Below are 21051 nucleotides of genomic sequence, written 5' to 3' on the forward strand. Positions count from 1 at the left end.
GAATAATTCTACTACTTTTTTCTACCTGTTCCGTTTCCTCATGCCGCTTCTATACCATAGCAAGTCTCTATCTATTGTTACACAGTATATCAAAGAAAAATGCACCGGTGCTGCCAACTTCTAAATGCCAGCAGACCATTGTCTAGGTCTATATCACCGCAAACAATTCCCAGCACCCGACTCAACAAGCAAAGTGGAATACCTCCTATGCAAGAACCCAGCGAACCCTCCAAACGGATCGGGATCCTCCTTAGCCCCCTCAGTCCCATCAAATGTGAGACATCTCAACTTGAGCTTGACGACCTTTCGCTGTTCATCCAGCTCAGCCCGCAGCTCAAACAGATTGTCGACGGCTTGCGGTGTTGGGGGAGCTTGGCGTGGGCCGAAGCAGCCGCGCATTGTGAGGCATGATGGGGACTTTTCGAGAACGACAAAGTGGTTTGTAAAGACTGTGCCTGCATAGTGTTAGTAGTTGCTTGTAGTATGGTGATAAGGGTTGTTGAACCTGGCTCGTATTTGCACTTGAAGAGTTCTTCTCGAGACCACACGTCGTCTTTGCACGTCTCATCCTTGAAAGATTCCAAGATTCTCCGTTGAATCGCATATGCTAGAGTTCATTAACAAATATTCATGTGATTGTCATATTTACTCACCATAACCTCCCCACATTCCCTCCGAAAACCTCTCAATTAGCTTCGTCCCACCCTGTCTCGCATCTTCCAACAAGCCATCATCCAGCTTGTCAAACGACACCTCCCGCACGCACGAATCAAATGAAAGCGGTTTGTTCCACGGATTAATCTGCTTTAGCATGGGATGTTTGAACAAAGGCTCATTTAATTCCGGTCCGAATGGCTCAAAATAGCAATTCCGCGTCCAGAGGTAAAAGCCCGTCGCGCCAGTGGCAGAAAGACCCACAGCGGTTCTGGCGACTTGGCCGAGACGACGGCGAGAGATGAAGGAGAAGCGAGACATGGCGGACAAAAGCAATGGCGATCAAGAATTACACGTAAGAAGAATCAAGGAATGAATGAAACCCGAACAAATCCAAGTGGAAAGGGGAAAGGGGAACTTGTTGTGCTTTTAAACATTACACGACAATCAGCCAGGCCCACCAAAGTGTCCAGTTTTGTCTCCACGGCGCTCTTGGCTGCGGACTTTCTCGGCAAACCGAGCTGCGAAAATACGCATTTGGAAGAGAAGAGACGCCACTTGTCAACCCAGGAGGCTCGAGCGTCGAGACAAGTCATCTTTTTCGTTTACAACGTCTTTTTGGACGTGTGTGTGGGTGTGAATGGTGGTTCAGCTGAATACGAGGAGGCTTGATGCCAAGAGCTGGATGCTGATGGGCTGAAGTTCACCGAATCAATGGACGTCGGATGTACCAAGAATAGAATTCCTGCTATGGCTTCAAATTGACAGACTGTCAGCATCCACGTCAATAATTAAATTACCTAGGCGGCTCATCCTAGACGCCTATTGACCGCCATCACCCTCACCCATGAGACAAAAATCGTGTCGACGCCCCATACCAGACCTTGCCCAAACTAAACAGAGGTCCTCGGCTTCTCATCATCACCCAGCTGATCTACCCCACCGTCCTGGTTCAGGATATGAACAAGGCCAATCTCGCGGTTAATCTCATCCATACGCTCAGCATCGGCCTGAGCTGTGCCCTCGGAGCCAAAGATGAGATCCTGCAGAATGTCAACATATGCCTGGTCACCAGTTTTTGGAGTACATACCATTTCCTCGAGGGATAAACGCTTCGTCTCTGGCACCACAAAGTAAATGAATACAGCGCCGAGATAGGTCAGTAGACCAAATAGGATGTAGGTGCCGTAGGTGATGCCGTCAAGCATGTCTGGTGTGACTTGGCCAACACTATGGAGTTTGTGTTAGATGTGTTAGGGTACTCTTGAATTTGACTTACATAAAGTTGTTCCTGTTTACCAATGTTAGATATCTAACAACACATAAAAGATGGGAGGTGCACTTACATCCAGTTGCTCGAGGCACCAAGTGATGTGCCGTAAGGACGGGTACTAAGGGGCCAAATCTCGGCAATGATGATCCAAGCACAAGGACCCCAGGAGTCTTGACCCGGTTAGCAAGGGCTCTCAGTGAGATCCACAAGTGTAACTTACAGCCAAAGTGCACAACAAAGAGCCAAACCATGCAGATGGCAGCCCATCCCGCCGCTTCATGGTTGTGGAAGTTGTCGATGTTCTTGGCCAGAATAACAGCAATGATGATATGGCAAGTAGCCATTCCAATGGCACCGACTATGAGAACAGGCTTGCGGCCCAAACGATCGATCCACAAGACTGCCGGGACAGTTGCAATGAACATGGCAATGCCCACGACACCGGTTGCAAGGAGACTCGTCGTATTCGTACTCAAGCCCAACTGACTGAAGATCTGAGGCGCGTAGTAGAGGACCTGAACAACGTTAGTGACGGGTCCACCTTTGGACCCACTTTTAAAGTGGGCTCCGTAACGACTCCAAAATGAAGTTATCGACACCACGACAAGAACACAGATATCAGCACACAACAACCGCCATCATTCCACGATAAAAGAGTGATATAGAGAGAGACTGACGGCGTTAATTCCTGTCCATTGTTGGAAAAACATGGTAACGGTTGCAACAATAACACGCTTGAACATGGCACGTGACTGGAAGAGAGCCCTTATAGATACGAACTGGAGTTTAAAGATGTTTGACGCTGTCAGGGCTTGTAGATGAGGGAAACGCTCTGCCAGGCTTCGTTTCTCGAACAGAGATTGGGCTTTGATCTCTAGAAATTCAAGTTCAATGAGTTCGTGGTCGGTGGGAAGGCCGCGGAGGTCGGCGAGGATCTCTCTGGCTTCGGTCTCTCTATCGTGATGGATCAGCCAACGAGGGGAGAAGGGCATCCACATCATTCCAATGAAGAGGATAAGAGCGGGAGCAAGCTGGAGACAAATTGGGACCAGCCAAGCAGCGTCGGACTGGGTGTCGACGTGAGTGCCACCGATGTAGTTGCAGCCACTGCCTTGGTCAGCCTTGTTTAGGACACCACAGAAATGAGCACGAACTAGTCGATCCAGAAGCTGACCATGATACCGAAAGTAATCGCTAGCTGTTGCAGAGCTACAAGGGCGCCTCGTACTTCACTGTTGCCAATAGTCAGCCAAAACAACTCTCTGAGTGACGATGACGTCTTTCAGAAACGCCACTGAAATCTATAGGAAATATTTGACCAGCATAGTAATTCTAGGTTGGGGGTGGGGCTTAGAGACTCAGACTTACGGAGGAGCACACTCAGAGTTGTAAAGAGGGACGATGGTCGACAGACTACCAACTCCCATACCACTGGACAGCTTTGTTAGTAAAACAACAACGAACACTCCGGGGACTTCGTACGTGATAAAGCGACCTGCCAGGATAGAGTCGTGACCAGCTTTAACCGCCGTAGCTTGGATGATCACACCCAGCATAAAGACGGTCGTGGCAATTAGAATACCATACTTTCGAGAGCACAGCTCAGCAATCGCTCCAGAAAGAACAGCACCAAGCCAAGCACCAAGCTCAAGAATAGCTGTGAGCCAGCCCTTCTTGGTCGTATTCTCGACGTAGTCGCCCATATCTGCAGCACATCAGGGGTTGTTTGCCAGGGATCGGGGTGAGAGAAACGTACGTCTTCCAAACGACGCCATGGTCAGAATTCCCGAAAACATTCCCTGGTTGTAACCGTAAAGAATACCACCGATGCAAGCAAATGCTGCAATTCGAAAGACTTTGAAGTTCTTGATAAGGGCTCGGGCACCGCTGGCGCCCATGAGGGCCTGACGTCGCTGGAGGGCCACATCATAGGTGGTCGTAGCCTTGACTGCGCCCATCTTGGATACTAGAAGTGATAGCTGAGATTGCTCTTCAATTGATGTAAGAGAAGCTTAACGAACTCAGGCACTCCCAGAAAAGAGTCCTTGGACGTCATGCATTATATGCACGAAGCATCACGACCAGGATGTACACGCGGCACCGTTTAAACGGCAGTCAACAAGGCTTCCCTACGACCGCATGTAGGATCCGGTTGCATCCAACGCTCAATTCAGGCTCAATACAAATACACAACGTCCGCTCCAATCAAGCTCTGCAAAAGAGTAGCATCAGACAGTTCGGCACCGAGCGTCGACCGCCGATCTTATGCGGAGACGCACAACCTCCATGGGGTCCCCCGCACAGGGAGACGTCGATCAGCTCAGGTCAGCATAGCCGGATCCCCAGGTGATCATGGTGTATTTATCCGCTGTTGGATGGTTGCTGGGGTCTCTTTTCCGTGGATGTAACCGAACCCATGCTCCGACGTTACGTTGGGGTCGAAGCTTCGGGGGAGTGCAAGTTTGGGTCCTCTGGACAAGTCAAAATGCTGAGAATTCAGATGCCTAAATGCTTGATCCTTGGGGAAATTGAACTGCAAGCTAACTGGTCAAGTCAGTAGTCATGTAAGCTCAGTCTTGGGCCCGGGCTTGGCAGGTGAGGAGTTCGAGATCGCAGGTAAATGCTGAGATGTTCACAAATAATGGAATTCCTCGAGACTTGCTACTACCATGCTACTATCAAGATCGAGGGAGCCATCCACAAAGTCTCTCGCCAGCACTTGGGCCAATATCTGTTCCTCAACATCAAGTTGGGCGGCAACGATTTTCCCAGCCAGTGGGACGACCCAAAGGCGGGTATTTCTTGGGATTTTCAACCCTCGATACTACAGTTCCTCAGATAGATTCTAGCTCGTCGATCGTATATCTATGCTCAATCTTGACGAGTTAATCTGTTGTGTTGCTTGGCCTTGGATTGTAGACCATATCGTGGTCCCTGTTGCTCTCGTTCTAGCCGTGCCTTCAAGCCAAGACTCTCAGTATTTCTTTCTCCCGGTAGCTTCCAATTCGTTGGTTTCCTTGTTTGATGGCCGGAGCAGCTCTCGGTCACCTTTGGCACCACTCGCCTTCATTTGGGCCCTTTTCGTTAGTCCACGACAGACACGGGAGGATGGGTTTCGGTGACGGAGGAATGTTCGGATACTCGAAAAACGCGTGCAAGTCGATGGCAGCATGTGAGATAAGTATCAACCTCTGTTTCGACCGGTCGGGGATTGTTCGGGGTCGTATTACAGCATTCTCGGTTCTCGTGTTGACGTCGGCCGAGAGATGGCCCGAAATCAACAGTCGGTTGCAACTTTGCAGGGAAAAGCTCCGAATCGGCCCTATTTCCCCAGCCGGGGCATCGTGCCTGTCACGGGATGAATCTGCTAATTGTGGGCGTATATAAACCGGGATGAAGTATGGAGTAGTCAAATCCAGAGTCGAGCCTGTTGAATATTAGCGAGGAAGACGACTTTGAGCAGCTTGCATCAAGAAGCGAGAACGTCTGCTTGGTTGACAATCGAGGCGAGAATATCGGATTTGGAGAAGCTCGAAGCCATGTCACCATATCTTCGAGCCAGCAGCGCAATCCGTCGAGCTCTGACGCGGGGACACCTTTTCCGATAACGACGGGGATCTGTCGAACTGACTATCGCCAGATTCATGCCTCTCAAGCCAGTTCAACTGACAGACATGGAGGTTCCTTCAGACGAAGAGGTTACTGGACCCTCGCTAAAGCTGTCAGTAGTAGACTGGGCAGTCTGTCACTTCTTTCGGTTGTAGGTTATCACCAAGGCAAGCCCTCGATTCCTCTCTTTCCAGAGAGGGTTGACCAAGGCACCACGGGAACCTCAAACCTCGCGTTGAAGTGATGCGTCGGAGCTGGGCGTCTTGACTGAGGATACGGGGCGATGTTTGAAGCCAGTTCAGCACACCTAGCACCCCCGAAGGGCTCGTATACGGTCGCTTCTCCCGGAATTCGCTGTCTTTTGGTTTGTACATCGGAAGGAGACCTGCTGGCGGTCGTGGGGATCTTTCGTAGACTGACGACTCGTGCGTGATTATTGTCAAGGCCAGCCAATGCACATCGCGTATCTGGGCGATGTTCTCTCTTTCTACGAACGTGGGATTTTGGGAATGCTCGACTTCATCATCCCCAACTGTTGTACTGTCAGCAAACTTCTCCAAGGTGGTTTAACATGCCGTACCTGAAGACTACATTGAACAGCGTCTCCATGAATCTTTAAGGGTGTCTTTCATAGAGGATGGGGGGCTGTGGCTAGTCGTATCAGGGCAAGACTGAAAAGAAGAACGGTTCGCTGTCGTGATAGCGAGATTTGGGACGAAATTTCGAGACCCGTGCTGTTTTCAGGAGCAAACAAGAGAGCAAAGAAAAGTTCCTTTTGAGGAACAAGAGCCGCAATCATACCCACCATCCCCCGCATTGATCTTCTTGATGGAAAATGCATGCCTTGCCCTCAGCTGTCAACAAACGCAATTATCCGTTTGTGAAAGAGCCCTGAACCTCGGCATCTCGATCTTCGCCTGTCCAAAGATGCAGACTCAAAATCTCGGCATGGCCTTCGTCCCGCAGCCATGGCTTGGAGACCTGAAAATCGTGGATGACAATGTATAGGATTCGAATATTCGGTGGCAGCTCGAGAAAGCAAAGTCGCCGGTCCCGGGCCATTAACAAGGAGTGGTGCCCTTTTCTCCGCCATTTCAAAAACAATTATTAGTTCCTTCATCCGGCCGTCACGGCGAGATGGCTTCTTGCCAGCGACCACATGCGGGCTCCCGAACGTGGCCCCCTGCGCTGGGTGTAACCTCAGCTCAGAGGTCAACTGGATGTTGTATTCTCCCCCAAAACATATGCTCCCAAAAATTATTTTCTGATAGCCTTGCTTCCGGTTATGCACCAATATTCAAGATTTCGCAACAATGGCACCCCGTCGCCGTCGCCGTCGCCGTCGCCGTCGCAACCAGACCTCCTCCTCCTCTACCGGCTTAGGCCTCCCCCTTCACAATGTGCCTGCTCCTGCGCCCCCTGCTCCCGCGCCGCCAGCTCCCACTTGCCCCCCTGCGCCCCCTGCACCCCCTAGTGGTCCAAGAAAAAAATAGCACACTTCGTAAGTACATACTCTGCCTTTTAATGGGCTAAATCAAAGCATAAAAGGCTTATGATAATAAATATAAGAATATATATAGACTTTAGAGTATAATTTATTTATTTTATATTTTTATTTGTTTATTTTAATATAGTTTATGTCTATATAGCCCGGCAAAGGTCCGATTGCCTACCTGCAATATGCCATTTATTTCTTGGTCTGGGTGACCCCCTGCTCCCCCTGCTCCCACTGCCCCCTGCGCCGAGCCCGAATGTGGCTCCTGGCTCGCTGCCGCTGGCCCCAAGTCAACAAATTGTTGACATTCTCTACGCTGTGGCTGGGCCAAGGCCTCTTGGCACCGATCCTCGCGGTGAATTAAGCAAAAGATGTTCTGGTGATCAAAGAGTCAAGTAAGCGCGTGTAAATCACCAATGTCATATCTCGAAGTTGCTTGCCGCTAGCAGTGCTCCATCACTTGCATATTACTTTACAGCAGACGAAAGTAAGATATGAAGTTTATCCTAGTTACTTTTATTCTTAATTTCCAAATAATCAAAATAAATCATGGCCACTAACTTGATTGCTAAATGAATAGTAACATAATTAAGTCCGAAGGACTTCTATTACGACGATAACTTCTTACCACGACAACTTGAATTGAAAAAGCTCCACTCGACGTGGATTGGTTAGATGCGTCTCCACTCAACATGGACTGGTGTCATGGCGGGTGCACGGTCTTTGCTGTCGGCCTGCCAACGAACGCGTGTCGCTAACGCGCAGTCCTTCCTCATTCTTATTCTTCCTCATCAAAACGTCCCTCCAATCTAACATCCTTATGGCTGATTCTATCCCATTACCGAAGGTTTGCAGGAATTGCAAGCAGATGAAACCGGCAGATCAATTCATTTCGAAGACGAAGTCCTCCATAATATGTGGAAGACTTATGGCTAACTGTCTCGACTGTAGGAATCGGCAAGCCTCACTCGCCTCTAAGCGTACTGCGGAACAAGCTGAGTTATCCCCAATACGTCGAGAAGGACTGCCATTGATAGACTTGCAACTATGCACACCAATTCACTCACAAGGGTCTATTTTGCTGGGGACACCAATTGCGACGTCAACACGAGCAGGCGCGCCGGTGACTTCCCGACTAGGTTCCTTGATTGCTTCTTAAGAAGGCGTATGACTTGGAACGCCGATTGAATCTCCGATGTCGAGCCCTTCTATTTGGCCAAGACCAGCCCGGGAAAGACACTCCCGCCCACCTGTGCAGCTGCAGCAGTCGGCTATTGAACGCCCGGGCATGGAACCTCGAGATTTCGAGCTCCTAGATCCTAATTGGATGCGTGATCTGTCGCATTGCCCGTTGTCTGATAGAGATAAGGAGCTATTGGAGAAGTTCTGGACGGAGCTGGAAAACGACCGGATGGAAAACTGCGTCCGCTGTCAGGAGATATGGTTCGACATGGGCTTGAAAGACGGCGTTTGTAAGCGTTGTATAGCCAAGGATAAGAACAAACAGGAGGATGAGCCTCTGTTTTTTTCGGCCGAAAATCAGTTGGATTTTGGCTCGATCCCCGCATTCCTCCCTCAGTTGATAAGAATAGAAGAGATGCTAATCGCTCGAGTTCATGTATTCGTGAACGTCATGCAGGTCCGGGGCTAGCAATACAAGTATCGTGGCCATATCGTGCACTTTCTCCGCGATGTTGGCAAGGTGTATCGCCAACTTCCTCTTCTACCCTCTGAACTAGATGTTATCCTGCTACGCCCTCCGAATGCAAGCGAGCATGCCCACCTTGACCGCCAATTCAGACGCCAGTTCCGCGTACGCCGTCGCTGTCTATAGGCGTGGCTGGATTTCCTGCGTCATAGCCACCCGGGTTACCGAGATATTACCGTCTGCTAGAAGCGGATATTAGTGCTACCCGAAGACGGTGATATGCTTAATAAGGTTGCTGCTATAGATATTACTGATCCTCTTTTAACTAATTTAGGTATCACGGAGAATGACGATATTGAGCCGGATGAGGTTAACCAGTCTGCAGTGCCAGATCTGCTACCAGAGGATACCGAGATAGAAGCACTACATTCGCATATTCTCGGCGAAGAGCGCGATGAACCGATCCCTGTATGACCGTCAACATAACATCAGCTTGAAATGCCAGATATTCGGAGGATACCAATCAATGAGTTTAACCGATCACAAGCGCTCCTGTCCCTGGCCTTTCCCATACTATTCCCTCGTGGTTAAGCCGATTTCGTCGAGCCGAGGTTGCGGCCCATCAAGTATGCAGACTACATACAGCATGCCCTACGATGGCATGATGGCAGATTTGCCCGCTATCCTACTTTCCGGTTTGTGGTTTTCAACACGCTGATGCGAGCATAGGCGCGGGCCAAAAGCAGCTATTTCGTTAAGCAACACCAGCAAAGGCAGGGTCTAATAACGCGGGATGATCTACTGAGGGCTTTCCAGGACGCTGAATCGGCAGAAGCGCAGCAGTTACTTAATTCGATCAACCGTCAGACAGCGCAGCTTCGCGGGACATGGCCTTATTGGTACCGAAAGCGTCGAGAGCTTGAATCTTATGCCTATAACCTCGACTGTCTTGGAGCCTTTATTACTTTCACCCCGGCAGACTTACATTGGAGGAGCCTCTATTAGCATCTGCCCCAGTTCCGAGACTGGCAAGAGTTGCCCGAGCAACAACGAATGGGCATATCCAGTAAGCTTCTTAGGGACAATCCACATATTGCAGCTTGGCACTTCTACAGGCGGTTTGGTCTATTTAGGGATATTGTTCTGAAGCGGAAATTCAATGTGACTGATTATTGGAACAGGTATGAATGGCAGGGCCGCGGAAGTAGCCATTGCCATGGCCTATTCTGGATGGACGGTGCGCCTAGTGTTGACCTGGGGAACGAGCATACACGTAAGGAGTTTGTCCGTATCTGGGGGTCCCATGTGACAGCTCTCAATCCCGAGCTAGCTCGAGTGCAGCAGCAAGGAGAAGGCAACCCCCTGGCCATAAATCCCTTGCGGTATCCCCTGACGTTCTAATGGCTCTCGCAGGTTTTGAACCGTTGCCAACGCCACCATTGCAGTGAGACATACTGCCTACGGAAGAAGAAGGATTTAGGGGAGATCTCTTGCCGCTTTTTCTTTCCACGGGATACGAGAGATATGGCCGATGTTGTTCGGCGACAGGGACAGTCTTACTTTTCCTTCGAGGCGGCTAGGAACGACAGCCTGATGAATCACTACAACCGGTGCCTTAGTCTTGGCTGGTTAGCCAACATTGATATATCCCCCTGCACCAGCCTTCAGGCTGTGATCAATTATGCAGCCAAGTATTGCAGTAAGATGGAGAAGCGGACCGACAGCTATGCCAGCCTCGGGCGGCAAATCTTGCCCCACGTCTCGCACTATAACCCTCTTCTATCTTTTGCCTCGCGTCTAATGAACAAATTGCTTGCGGAGAGGGATTTCTCGGGGCAAGAGATCTGTCATATCTTGCTCAACTGCGAGTTGCAGGAGGGCACTCGTGTTGTCAGAGCTGTTGATTGCCGTCCATACGAGCAGCAGGGACGGTCTCTCCGCCTCCAGGGTGATCATGACGACGGTGAGGTCGTTGGGATATATGACAAGTATCTTTCTCGCCCTAACCTTCATGAAGAACTCACCTATCTTGACTTTCTAGCCAACTGGAATACAAGCAAGAGGGACGGGACAAAGTGGACACGTTGGGGTCGTCAAGCCAAGCCTCGTGTTCTATACTACTTCCCGCGGTATAACTCTAGCCGTCAGTATGACTAATACGGTGATTTTTGCCGTGTCAAGCTGATGCTGGCCCATCTACATCGCGATCCCAACCAACTACGCAAGATCAACGGCGTTGAGTACGCCTCATACGCATCTGCCGCCGAATTCTGTTACGGAAACCACCAATACCCTGACGATTACTACGGCATACCTGACGCGGAGGAATGCCGGCCGGATCCGGATGAGTTCGAGCAAGAATATCACGAACCTGACCTTGTGGAGGAGGACTGGCTCGAGCTTGCCCGCTAGCTCCCCGACTGCCCACTAAGCCAGGAGGCAATAGATCTTCTTGGCAGACGGGATATCGATATCCAATACGATTGGACACCCCACATCGGCCGCTATGCTGACCCAGCAATCATTTAAGGCGACTATTGGCGCCGTTAGATTGAGCAATATCGTCTCGATATGGATGTTGAAGACCTGCTTTTAGAGGCCCGCGATACGCTTAACCCAGAGCAGCGGATAGTATATGATACCTTTATTGGACACTTCCAAAGCGGCAGCGAAGAGCAGATTCTACTCCAAGTTGACGGTGGTGGCGGGACAGGTAAGTCCTATATGATCAAGGTTCTGTCTTCGCATCTTTAGAGGCTCGCTGGTGGGCGGCCCAGTCCGATCTGGAGAGCTGCACCCACGGGTGTTATAAGCAACCAGATCATGGGGACGACCCTATACTCTCTCCTCCGGCTACCTGTTGATAGGGCTTTTGCAGAGCTATCGCTAGTAGGTGCTAATGCTATCTAGAAGAAGCTGCGGGACGTTCGGTATCTCGTGATCGATGAAAAGAGTATGCTGGGTCTACGCTAGCTTTCGTAGGTTAACAAACGCCTCCGCCAAGTCTTTCCCGACAGAGCAGCTAACTTGTTTGGTGGCATGAACATCATCCTCGTTGGTGACTTCTTCTAGCTGCCGCCGGTTGCGAATAAGCCTCTCTACTTTGATGGGCCACTCAAGGACCTGCATGAGATCTCTGGCTAGATAGCATATAGGGCATTCAGCCATACCGTCTTCTTGAAGAAGATCGAGCGGCAGCAGGGCGATGACCAGACTGGTTTTCGTCTGGCGCTTGAAGAACTGCGCGGTCTGAAGTTATCCGTCGAATCATGGAGACTTCTGAGCCAGCGCGTGTAGGTCAAGCTAAGCCAGTGCGAGATAGATAAGTTCGATGCTGCTCTCCGGATCTATAGCAAGAAAGCTCGTGTCAATGAGTACAACTACAAGCACCTCGTCCATCTGAAGCAGCTAGCAATCTAGGTTATGGCCGAGAACATCGGTAATGGTGCTGATAAGGCAACATCTGAACAGGCTGGCAACCTGGTTGGCTAGTTTCCGGTATGTATCGGTGCTCGTCTCATGCTGACCCAGAACATCTGGCAGCCAGCCGGTCTGGTTAACGGGGCATAGGGGACAGTGTATGATATCGGTTGGGCCCCCGGCGCTGATACACTTCGTGACCCGCCGTGTGTCATTATGATGGTGATGGATAAGTATACCGGGCCGCCTTATCTAACCACCGGTGACGGGCGTGAGGTAGTACCCATAACCCCCGTGAGGCGAGACTTCTTTCTTGGGACATCTGCGTGCATACGAAAACAGTTTCCGCTTATAGTATCGTATGCCATTACGGTTCATAAGTCATAGAGCATCACGGTGGACAAGATGGTGACGGATCTGTCTGAACGGGACTTTCAGACAGGGCTTAGCTATGTTGCGGTGTCGAGGGTCAAGATGCTAGAGGGGTTAATGATCGATGCCCCATTTGAACGGGCATCTCTCTGCTATGAGAAGCTACCTGATGGCAAGAATAGTTCCACGAGGCTAACACGCCTGAGGCTATATAAGTCCTAACCGATTAGTAGGTGTTTTGATGAAGGTCCGCGACCAGGACCGGCGGAGGCAACAGCAACTTGATCAGCCCCTTTTCCATCCTCTTTTTTCTTAAAACCTTAACGATATCCAGAGTTAGCAACATTAGCAATACAGCATGAAATTTCATCCAAGGCAATCCTCCGCAACATAGAGATACATCCTTCGGACTTTATTACGCCCTCCCCACCTCCGGTGAGGGTGTCACCATATTTTAAAACATGACCAAAAGAACAAAGACTTCACCGTGGCTAATCTTAAGTTAGAAAAAGCAGTCGTTATGAACACAGACGTTTCAAGGTATGATATAACTTGCTTCGTCTTGGCACATCAACATCAAGTAGCATCACGTAAAATCAAGTATCCCTCAAAATGTCACTTTATTATTTCGTCTTGCCACTACTTAACCACAAAAGCCAACCACCCCCTCTCGTCCACCTAACCACGCATGAAGTTGCGGCAGTCCATGCATACATGGACGCCGCAACCTCGGCACACCATCTGGAAACGCCCCAAGTAGACGCCGCACCTGTTGCAGGTGCCTGCCCCATTTCGAGTATCCCACTCGAAATGGGGGCAGCCCGAACCGCTGGTAGCGGGACGGGGGCCGGGGCCACTGGGTCGCCAGGGGGCGACGCTGGTGGTGGTGGTGCCACAAGGGCACACGGCTAAGATAAAGGTTAGCTTCAGAGCACAAGACAGATTAGACATAGAAAAAACTTACCCTCATACTGGCCGAGAAGACGTCTGCAGCGCTGGCACTGCTTTCCCCCCTCTAGGCGGACGTCCCTCACCGCCTGCTGCTTCGGTCGGTCTTCCTATTGACCGACCTTGACAGCAGGCGGCAAGGTCTGAGCCGCGCGAGTTGCCCTCTCCGACAATGGCAAGCCAAGCTTCTTCTCCACGAACGCCCTGAGGACGTCCTTGTCGAAGATGGTCGAGTTGACGTCGACCGGCACTGGCTTGCCGCAACAGAGAGGCGGGAAGGGGGACGAGTCTCCGCCAACAGAAGACTCGACGATCCGGCCAAGACACTGGGGGCAGTAGTAGTGGCCGCACGGGCAAAGCACGACAGACCCCTCGACGTCTTTTCCGCAAGCGTGGCAGTAGACGTTCTCCTTGTCGGGATCGGTCTCTGCACTGGCGCCATGGGGTCGGACATTGTCTTCGGGTCGAGGGTTTGCGAAGAGCCCCCCAAAGCGAGAAGACGAAGGCTGAGGGTGAGGGAAATTGGTCTGAGGGCGAAGAGAACTCGTCTGCGAACCAACAGAAGTGATCTCGGGGGTTCGGGAGTAGGAAGGCTCAGAATCAAAAGCACCAGCAGTCTCAGAGTAGACAGAACTAGGAAACTGAGAGCGAGGAGGTCGAGAATAAGAGGTCTCAGCTCGAAGAACGGTACCACTAGAACGAACAGAGGTCTCGGTGCAAGAAGATTCCGGACGAGAAGGCTGAGAATTAGTGGAAGACGTCTCGGAATGAATAGAAAAAGGTTCAGGTCGACGAAGAGAACTGTTAGGACAAAAAGACTGATTGTGGCGAGAAGATGTTCCAGATCGAAGAAAAGCAGAAGGCCGAGAATGAAGAGGAGCAGTCTCAGGGCGAGAAGTCTGGGGACGAGTAGAGGACGATCCAGAGTTAAGAAGGCCAGAAGAGATAGACTGAAGAGAGTTGACAGGAGGAGAAGGTTGAGGACGAAGAGGTTGAGACTGCTGAGCTTGAAGAGAAGAGATTCCGGAGATATGAGAATCAGAAGCCATGGAGCCAAGAGAAGAATTATCAGGCTGAGTTCCAGGACGGTATGTGACAGTGTTCTCAAACGAAATAAGATCTTCCTCGTCGTTGTCTTCATGAATAACAACAGGCTGAGAGCGTCGACCAGGAGCACCAAGGACTTGAGTAAGGCCACAAACAGTACGGCGGCGGTCGTTGGCTTCCACGGGGAGGCTGGAGAGGGGATCACGACGGCGAGCTTCGGCTGCGATGCGACGGGCTTCTCCATCGCCGAGGATTCCGGAGGGTCTCCTGCCACGAGAGGAGGTCTTGAGGGTTCTCTGCCACTGGGAGATGGCTTTGTCGTCACGGGAGAGTTTCTTGTCGTTGCCTTTGTGAAATAGGGTTAGCTGGTGTGTGTCTCGAGGGTTGGCCGGCTGGGAGTGGTGTTTTACCTTCGAGGGGAGTGGGAAAGGGAGCGAGCCGCCGGTTGATGGTCACACCATCGTCACGATAAAGATCATCATCATCATCTTGATCAAACATAGTTAGCTGGTGTCTCTCTCGAGGGTCTAGGGATGGTGTTTACCCGTCACGGGCGCAGGGGGAGCAGCAACGGCAGGGGCAAGAGAAGCCATGGGCCGCCGGTGGATGGTGACGCCGTCATCTCGGTAGAGATCATCGTCATCTTCTTCGTGACCATCATCTTCTATGTGAAGCAAGGTTAGTCGGTGTGTGTGTCGTGGGTTTGGAGGTGTTGTTTACCTTTGACGGGCGCAGGAGAAGGCTTCGGAGCATCGCCAGCAGCGTCAACGACGGGATCTTTTTTGGCAGAAGTCTCTTGAGAAGGTTGACCAACGACAGAAGGACCTAGAGTATGCTGATAGAGGTCACGAAGGCGATCTGTGTGAGTAGAAGTGCCCGAGGGCAAAGCAGCGCTCTCCTCAGAAGCAAGCCGATCAGCAAGCACCTCGGCAGAAGCACGCTGACGCCTCTGCTCCTTCAAAGCATCATCCACTTCAATCTCCTCGATCAGCAGCTTGTTTACCAGCTGGTGAGACAAACTCTCGTCGTCCTCCATGGTTGCGGTTGCTGTTGTGCTTGGTCGTACCGTGAATGCGCGAGGAAGAAAGGCGTGGGAGGGGGGGAAGGGAAAAGGTGTGGGTGCAGAAGAATGAAAAACAAAATGCATGGGAGTGGGTGTGCGTGAATCACTGGGCTCGCTGCGGCTTGAACTTGGGAGGGGGATTTGACAGTTGACTTGACAGTGTTTGCAAGTGTCAAACGAGGGGGATGTATTGTAGTCATTATCTCTGGACGAAAGATATTAACGGTCAGCATCTAAAGATGAAACTGATTTTTTTTCATCGCAATATGGAATGATAGGAAGAAATAAGTAGAGATTAAAATAACAGATGTTTGAATTTTTCTATTATCCTAGTTATTGAACCTCCTGCGGCTTGTTTGAATGCTATGGCTGCGTCGACTGCAACAAAGTCGATGCAGCCCCCCGTATCAATGCATATCAGCGGCTAGATACAGTAGCACAGAGTCCATTTACAACACAAGCCGCCTTGTAGAACCGTCGAGAATCCAATCACAAAGAAGTCGAGTAAGTAAAAGCCCGATGCATTGGCATTCTTGGTCATCTAGTAATACAGAACAAAAAAAAGACAAAATACCTCCCCGATACCATCCCCCCCAAACCAACCGTCCTGAAAGACATTTTCTCGTTAAAAGTCATATCCAAAGGTAGATCCGATGCACAGAGGCAGAGTGGAAAGGTTTGTTATCCCTCAAGTCCTGATCCGTTGCGTTGCTTTTCCTTCCCTTGCGCCGTTTCCTCCCATCCAGCACTAACGAGCTGACCTCGTTCGGGTTTCCTAGGTCATCATCGTCTTCAAGGCCATTCCGAGCGTCACCACCGAGTGATCTTCTCCTTGAACTCCCGGTGGCTTCTTATCGACGTCCATGAGCCCGTACACTGCGATCTGTGCCGACCGGACCGAGTACTCCATCGTAAACGTCACCTCGCGGTCGATCTCGACGAATTGGCCCATCAGGCCTAGATTCTGGCTTCCCTTGGGGATCACGTCTGGTCTGTCGCCCTTCTTTCGCGTTAGGAAGGGACTGCCGATTAGAGGCATGAGGCAGGGGATGGTGATAGATCGCTCGAGAGTTGGGTGTAGAGGGAACGCCATTAGGTGAAGCAGCTCCGTCAGGATCTCGGTGCCTGTACACTCGAGCATGGGCTTCTTTACGTGTCTGCCGGCTTGATCGGGGAAGAGGCCGTATCCCCAGAACACAAAGACGTCTTCGGGTTGGTCCTTGATGTGTGGCTGCTGGGGGATCGTGAGCGACAGCATCCACGGACAGTCTCGGAAGGTAATCAGCGGCACAGCGCCAGTCAGGGTTCCGGTCCAGGAGCGGAGGTGCTCGAAGAAGGCCGGATCACGGAGGGTAACGGTGAAGGAGAGCCAAGTCGACTTGGACGGTCGGTCAAAGAAGGCCTCTGGGTTGCCAAAGGTCTCCGGTCGGTCCATCGCTAACCTGTCCCAAAAGGTCCACGAGGGATCCAGCTCGTGGGGAGCAGAGTCGCGGAGTTCCATTGTCGGCGGAGGCTTGTCATTTGAGCCGTAGCCCATGCCGGAGGTGAGTGAGCCCAGCGTCATAAGGACAAGATCCGAAGGACCAAGGGCGAAATCGGCGTGCTTGTTGTCCTGGTAAGTCTTGAGTCCAGTAACTCGGAACTCGGAACCAATGTCCTCAATGTCCAGTCCGCTGACCTGAATGCCTGGCGGTGTTAGTCCCTCCTACCACTCGAACCGAGATCCCGAACTCACCATGACGAAACTCGACATCCATCGCCTTGAGATACTGCGACAATGGCTTAATAATAGCCTCAAAGTCTTCCTCCGGAGCCTGTTCTACCCCGGACAATGTCCCCATGTTGGGAAACTCGTGCAAGAAGCGATGCAGACACCTCCTGAACTCGACGGCGCTACACCAAGGATGAAACCGATTGAGCGACGACCATAGGTCCCAGAAGTTGGTCTCGAAGAAGTCGGGTTCGAACAGTGCCTGGATCTCAAGCCCCTCGAGCTCCTTCTCCGTCTCGAGGACTACCCTCATCAGGTCGCACTGGTTCTTGACACTCAGTCCCATGGTGCTCACATCGACAGCCTCCGGCTTCTCAACACCATACTTGTCCATCACCTGCCTCACCAATCTCGTACCCGAAGCACCTAGCTTTCTCCTCGCTTGGTTGAACCGGTTCAGCTTATCGGCAAGTGTCTCGCCCTCAGTGTCGGAGGGAACCTTCTCCAGCATACCGTACAGACAGCGATACGTGAGACTCATCTTCCTGATGGCCGACACACGATACCCAGTCTCCCATGACGGCTTGGAAAAAGTAGCCATCGATCCTCCAGCCTTGGACGATGCCTCGAGAATGTGAATGTGATCACCCGGGACGTGGGCATCGTCAATCAGAAAGACGGCGGCAGCCAGCGACGCTATCCCGCCGCCGACAAGCCACACATGAGGGCAGGGTCCATTGATGATCTCGGGGCTGCTGCCGAGACTGGCGACATTGTTCCCATTGCTGTTGCTGTTATCCATGTCACCTGGTGTCGCCGAGCTAGGTGTACCCGTTGTAACCGCAGCCGTAGGATCTTCCATCTCTTCTACCCGTGGTTCGTTTCGTGCCCAGGCTTTCGGACTAACCGAGAAGGATGCTGATCGTCAGGCTGACCCTTGGCGAGTTGGCGAAATATGCACGTATTTGAGCCTCTCTCCCCTCTTGAACAATTGGTGAATATCGTGAAAAAGATGCCGAGTCGCAAAAGACAGGAAAAATATCACGAGAGATGGGAAAATTTATGACTGGCCGGTTCGTTTCTCCCCTCACCTAGAAAGACCACACAGAGCACAAACCTCCCCCCATCAGAGCTTGTCCCCGGTCGGATTTCAAGGGGAGAAACAAGCCCGGCGACCAATGGGGACGCCTGTCATCACACGCATCGTCTCCCCAAGCGTTGTTCCAACACCCCAGCCTCGGCGAGACCGGTTCAGTGTCTGGCGTCATATCCACCCACTTTACTCTTTTGTCTCAATTTTGACTTTGCCATTTGTTCCTTATCTCTACTGGATTAACTGTGTGGCCTTTGAACCGAAAGAAAAATTGCAGAGACCCAGAGGGGAGAGCAATCGTACGATGTTGGACAGCGGGCAGCTTGGCGTGACACCGGGTGGATCGTCCGTCCATCGGAAGCGGGCCGCTACGCAGGTTGCGGAGGGCCGAGGCATGAAGCTCCGGAGGTGTTTGATCGGTGTTGTGCATTGCTTCTTGATCGTACAGACGGAGACTCACAAAGTGAAACAAACTGCAGAGAGGCATCTCATAGATGTACAGATAGTCATCTTGCTTGCCTCCCTTTGCTCCCAATCTCTACGCCTCATCACGAAATCTCTTCACTTGCCAACGCAATGGGCCAATGCGCATAGGCCTCGACCTGGCCTGCGGTGTGCCGTCGAGTTAGCGGGGCCCTCAACGGAAGGCCTCTCTTATCAAGGTAGAAAGATTGGACAGAAGAACAGCTGCATCCATCCACAAATGCACTCATCAGGCTGCTCTCTTCATCTGAGACCTGTCCCTCTGCTAACCGCCCAATATCAACAGTTGTAATGCTCCATCAAGCAAGTCTAGAATGATATGATGCCCCGTCACACCGGTCCTAAGGGTCCTTGACGGCCCCGCAAAGTGCTATCCGGAGGGTGGACCTCCAACGGCTGGGTCAGGGTTCCTCGGAGGAGCAGAGCCTTGAGATGGGGATTTCTTGCATCATGACAGCATGGGAAAGTTGAACCTCTCAATTCAGCATCATTGAAGAGGAAAAAAAGCACGGTCGTCAAACTTTTTTCCCTAGATCCGGGTGGTTTGCCGGTCACTTGTCTCAATGTCACATCATCACCCGAGCCGTGGATTGCCGGAACACGGGACGGATGGATGCGTTGATTGTTTCAAGAAGCCGTATTGTACTCGCCTATTACTGCTGCTGCATGTTTGCGATACCACCTCGCGGGTATTGTTTCATATTCTACCTGCGGGAATCACGCATGCTCCAGAGGGCATTCAAAACGTGGCCGCCAGGGTCTTACGGAGGCAGCCGGATTCCGAGCGGTTTTGCTGACGGGAATAAAGTCTGTGATGGAGACTCGCCAAGAGAGGTCACCGTGAGAGCTTCACCGAGGAGGGTCTTGGGGCGGTCAATTGTTTTCACAAAGAAACAGCTGGCAGGCTTAGGCGAGCTCCATGTCAGATCTTGGTCATTGGAGATTTACCAGGTCGAGCGAGATGACCTGAATTTGCCCTACCGGGCTTGTTCAAATTGCCTTGACGAGGACCCTGTTGGGATCCTCGCCTACGGTGCAAAACCTGTTCTCTTCCCCAGCAATCGCCAGTCGCTTGCTGCCGATGAGCCTTGTCTTGGGGTTTCGAGACGCGGCTCAGGCTGATCGTTGCAGATCCTGGGCTGAGCTCTGACGAAGAAAAAATTAAACAAAACTGCAGATTACGCAGTCCAAGAGAATAACCCAAAATGTCTCGGCCTGCCAGCAGCCGCAACCCGCAAATCCCGGAGTGCGTGCGGCTCGGCATCATCAGCCAAGGATCCAACTCCTTTTCTCCTTGAATCCCACTTTGAACAAACCCTCATCCGTACAGCCGTTCATCAAAAGCTCCGTTTCTTTACTCTTCTGAGACGCAGCCGCAGCTCCAAATGCCGAAGTCGCAGGTCCTCCCACGCTGTTAACCCCCACCGACGTGGTCTAGCGTAGGACAAACTTGGACTTTGAAGCCGCGCTGATGCCCGTCCGTGATGGCGGCAGTCCAGTGACTGATTGATAAGGAGTGGGCCGCGGGCGACGGCGTCCGGGACGGTCTGAAACGGTTACGTACAGAATGTAGCGAGACCCATCGCGGACAGAGCCGGCGACGATTCCCGGGATGGGGGTGATGAAGTTTGAGAGTTGTCTCTGACAGTGCGAGTGAATTGCGTAGGTATCCAATGTTGTTGCAACAGGTAGACAGGCTGTGTCTATCAACCAACGAACGATTGTCTGTACCTACGTATCCGTATAAGCAAGCAGGCGCTTAACAGTCTTGATATCAGAATGCAGATGGGGATCGGCATCAAAAGGGCTTTTCGGCTTTGGTGTGGATGATCTAGGATACCCCTGGCTTGGCTTCACACTGGACCCCCAGCTTCGCATTGGGTCCATGACTTTTTTTTACCCTCACGGGCCCGCCACCTAAAGACGCGTCCCTCAACCTTGGAAGCTTTGCCGGCGGCTGCGCCTCAAGTAATCATCAAAAGAGGGCAAAAAAACCTGGTCAAGCTGGACATTACGCGTGCACACAATGTCAGAAACGGGTTCACGACCTGCGAGGACGTGTTGATGCAGCTATCCATACCTTCGAAGCGTATTCGGGTTTTTCGCGTTGACGATTACGAGAACGTGTTTGGAGGGGGGGCCACGGATAGATTAGTTAGCCTATTGCCGATGAAACGGAACAATTCTAGGGGACAATTGGCAATCAAGCCCTCGCCTCGGGCATGGCTAATGACA

General features: G+C 51.5%; 7 protein-coding genes across 7 annotated transcripts; 3 read left to right on the plus strand and 4 right to left on the minus strand.

Annotated features, from left to right (window-relative positions):
• Positions 1-4: 4 nt before the first annotated feature.
• NECHADRAFT_72156 (uncharacterized protein) lies at positions 5-1037 on the minus strand. Its single transcript, XM_003039872.1, has 3 exons — positions 654-1037; positions 506-607; positions 5-455 (listed from the first exon to the last, which is right to left on the minus strand). The coding sequence occupies exons 1-3, from the start codon at positions 973-975 to the stop codon at positions 154-156; spliced, it is 726 nt and encodes a 241-aa protein (XP_003039918.1). The 5' UTR covers positions 976-1037; the 3' UTR covers positions 5-153.
• A 510-nt stretch (positions 1038-1547) lies between these two features.
• On the minus strand, positions 1548-3885 carry NECHADRAFT_50091 (uncharacterized protein; the record flags this gene model as incomplete). Its single annotated transcript, XM_003039873.1, has 10 exons — positions 1548-1697; positions 1746-1884; positions 1934-1945; positions 2001-2097; positions 2148-2442; positions 2605-3034; positions 3082-3159; positions 3296-3358; positions 3410-3632; positions 3684-3885. The coding sequence occupies 10 exons, from the start codon at positions 3883-3885 to the stop codon at positions 1548-1550; spliced, it is 1689 nt and encodes a 562-aa protein (XP_003039919.1).
• Positions 3886-6934: 3049 nt separating this feature from the next.
• On the plus strand, positions 6935-7430 carry NECHADRAFT_85445 (uncharacterized protein; the record flags this gene model as incomplete). Its single annotated transcript, XM_003039684.1, has 2 exons — positions 6935-7037; positions 7171-7430. The coding sequence occupies 2 exons, from the start codon at positions 6935-6937 to the stop codon at positions 7428-7430; spliced, it is 363 nt and encodes a 120-aa protein (XP_003039730.1).
• A 796-nt stretch (positions 7431-8226) lies between these two features.
• Positions 8227-9153, plus strand: NECHADRAFT_85446 (uncharacterized protein; the record flags this gene model as incomplete). The annotated part of the gene is made up of 2 exons (XM_003039685.1): positions 8227-8503; positions 9014-9153. The coding sequence occupies 2 exons, from the start codon at positions 8227-8229 to the stop codon at positions 9151-9153; spliced, it is 417 nt and encodes a 138-aa protein (XP_003039731.1).
• Positions 9154-9909: 756 nt separating this feature from the next.
• On the plus strand, positions 9910-12787 carry NECHADRAFT_96587 (uncharacterized protein; the record flags this gene model as incomplete). Its single annotated transcript, XM_003039686.1, has 17 exons — positions 9910-10073; positions 10125-10474; positions 10520-10569; positions 10603-10788; positions 10861-11058; positions 11198-11256; positions 11349-11417; positions 11457-11572; position 11632; positions 11662-11713; positions 11824-11933; positions 11988-12072; positions 12112-12118; positions 12151-12177; positions 12257-12453; positions 12487-12584; positions 12688-12787. The coding sequence occupies 17 exons, from the start codon at positions 9910-9912 to the stop codon at positions 12785-12787; spliced, it is 1869 nt and encodes a 622-aa protein (XP_003039732.1).
• Positions 12788-13094: 307 nt separating this feature from the next.
• NECHADRAFT_85448 (uncharacterized protein) lies at positions 13095-15502 on the minus strand (the record flags this gene model as incomplete). The annotated part of the gene is made up of 6 exons (XM_003039874.1): positions 13095-13379; positions 13436-13486; positions 13542-14812; positions 14877-14954; positions 15011-15130; positions 15187-15502. 6 exons carry the CDS (start codon positions 15500-15502, stop codon positions 13095-13097), a joined length of 2121 nt encoding a protein of 706 aa, XP_003039920.1.
• An 802-nt stretch (positions 15503-16304) lies between these two features.
• Positions 16305-18102, minus strand: NECHADRAFT_50153 (uncharacterized protein; the record flags this gene model as incomplete). Its single annotated transcript, XM_003039875.1, has 3 exons — positions 16305-17215; positions 17265-17650; positions 17759-18102. The coding sequence occupies 3 exons, from the start codon at positions 18100-18102 to the stop codon at positions 16305-16307; spliced, it is 1641 nt and encodes a 546-aa protein (XP_003039921.1).
• Between the last annotated feature and the right edge of the window lie 2949 nt (positions 18103-21051).

This window comes from Fusarium vanettenii (genome assembly GCF_000151355.1).
Source record: "Fusarium vanettenii 77-13-4 chromosome 10 genomic scaffold NECHAsca_82_chr10_2_0, whole genome shotgun sequence".
Classification (NCBI taxonomy): Eukaryota; Fungi; Ascomycota; class Sordariomycetes; order Hypocreales; family Nectriaceae; genus Fusarium; species Fusarium vanettenii.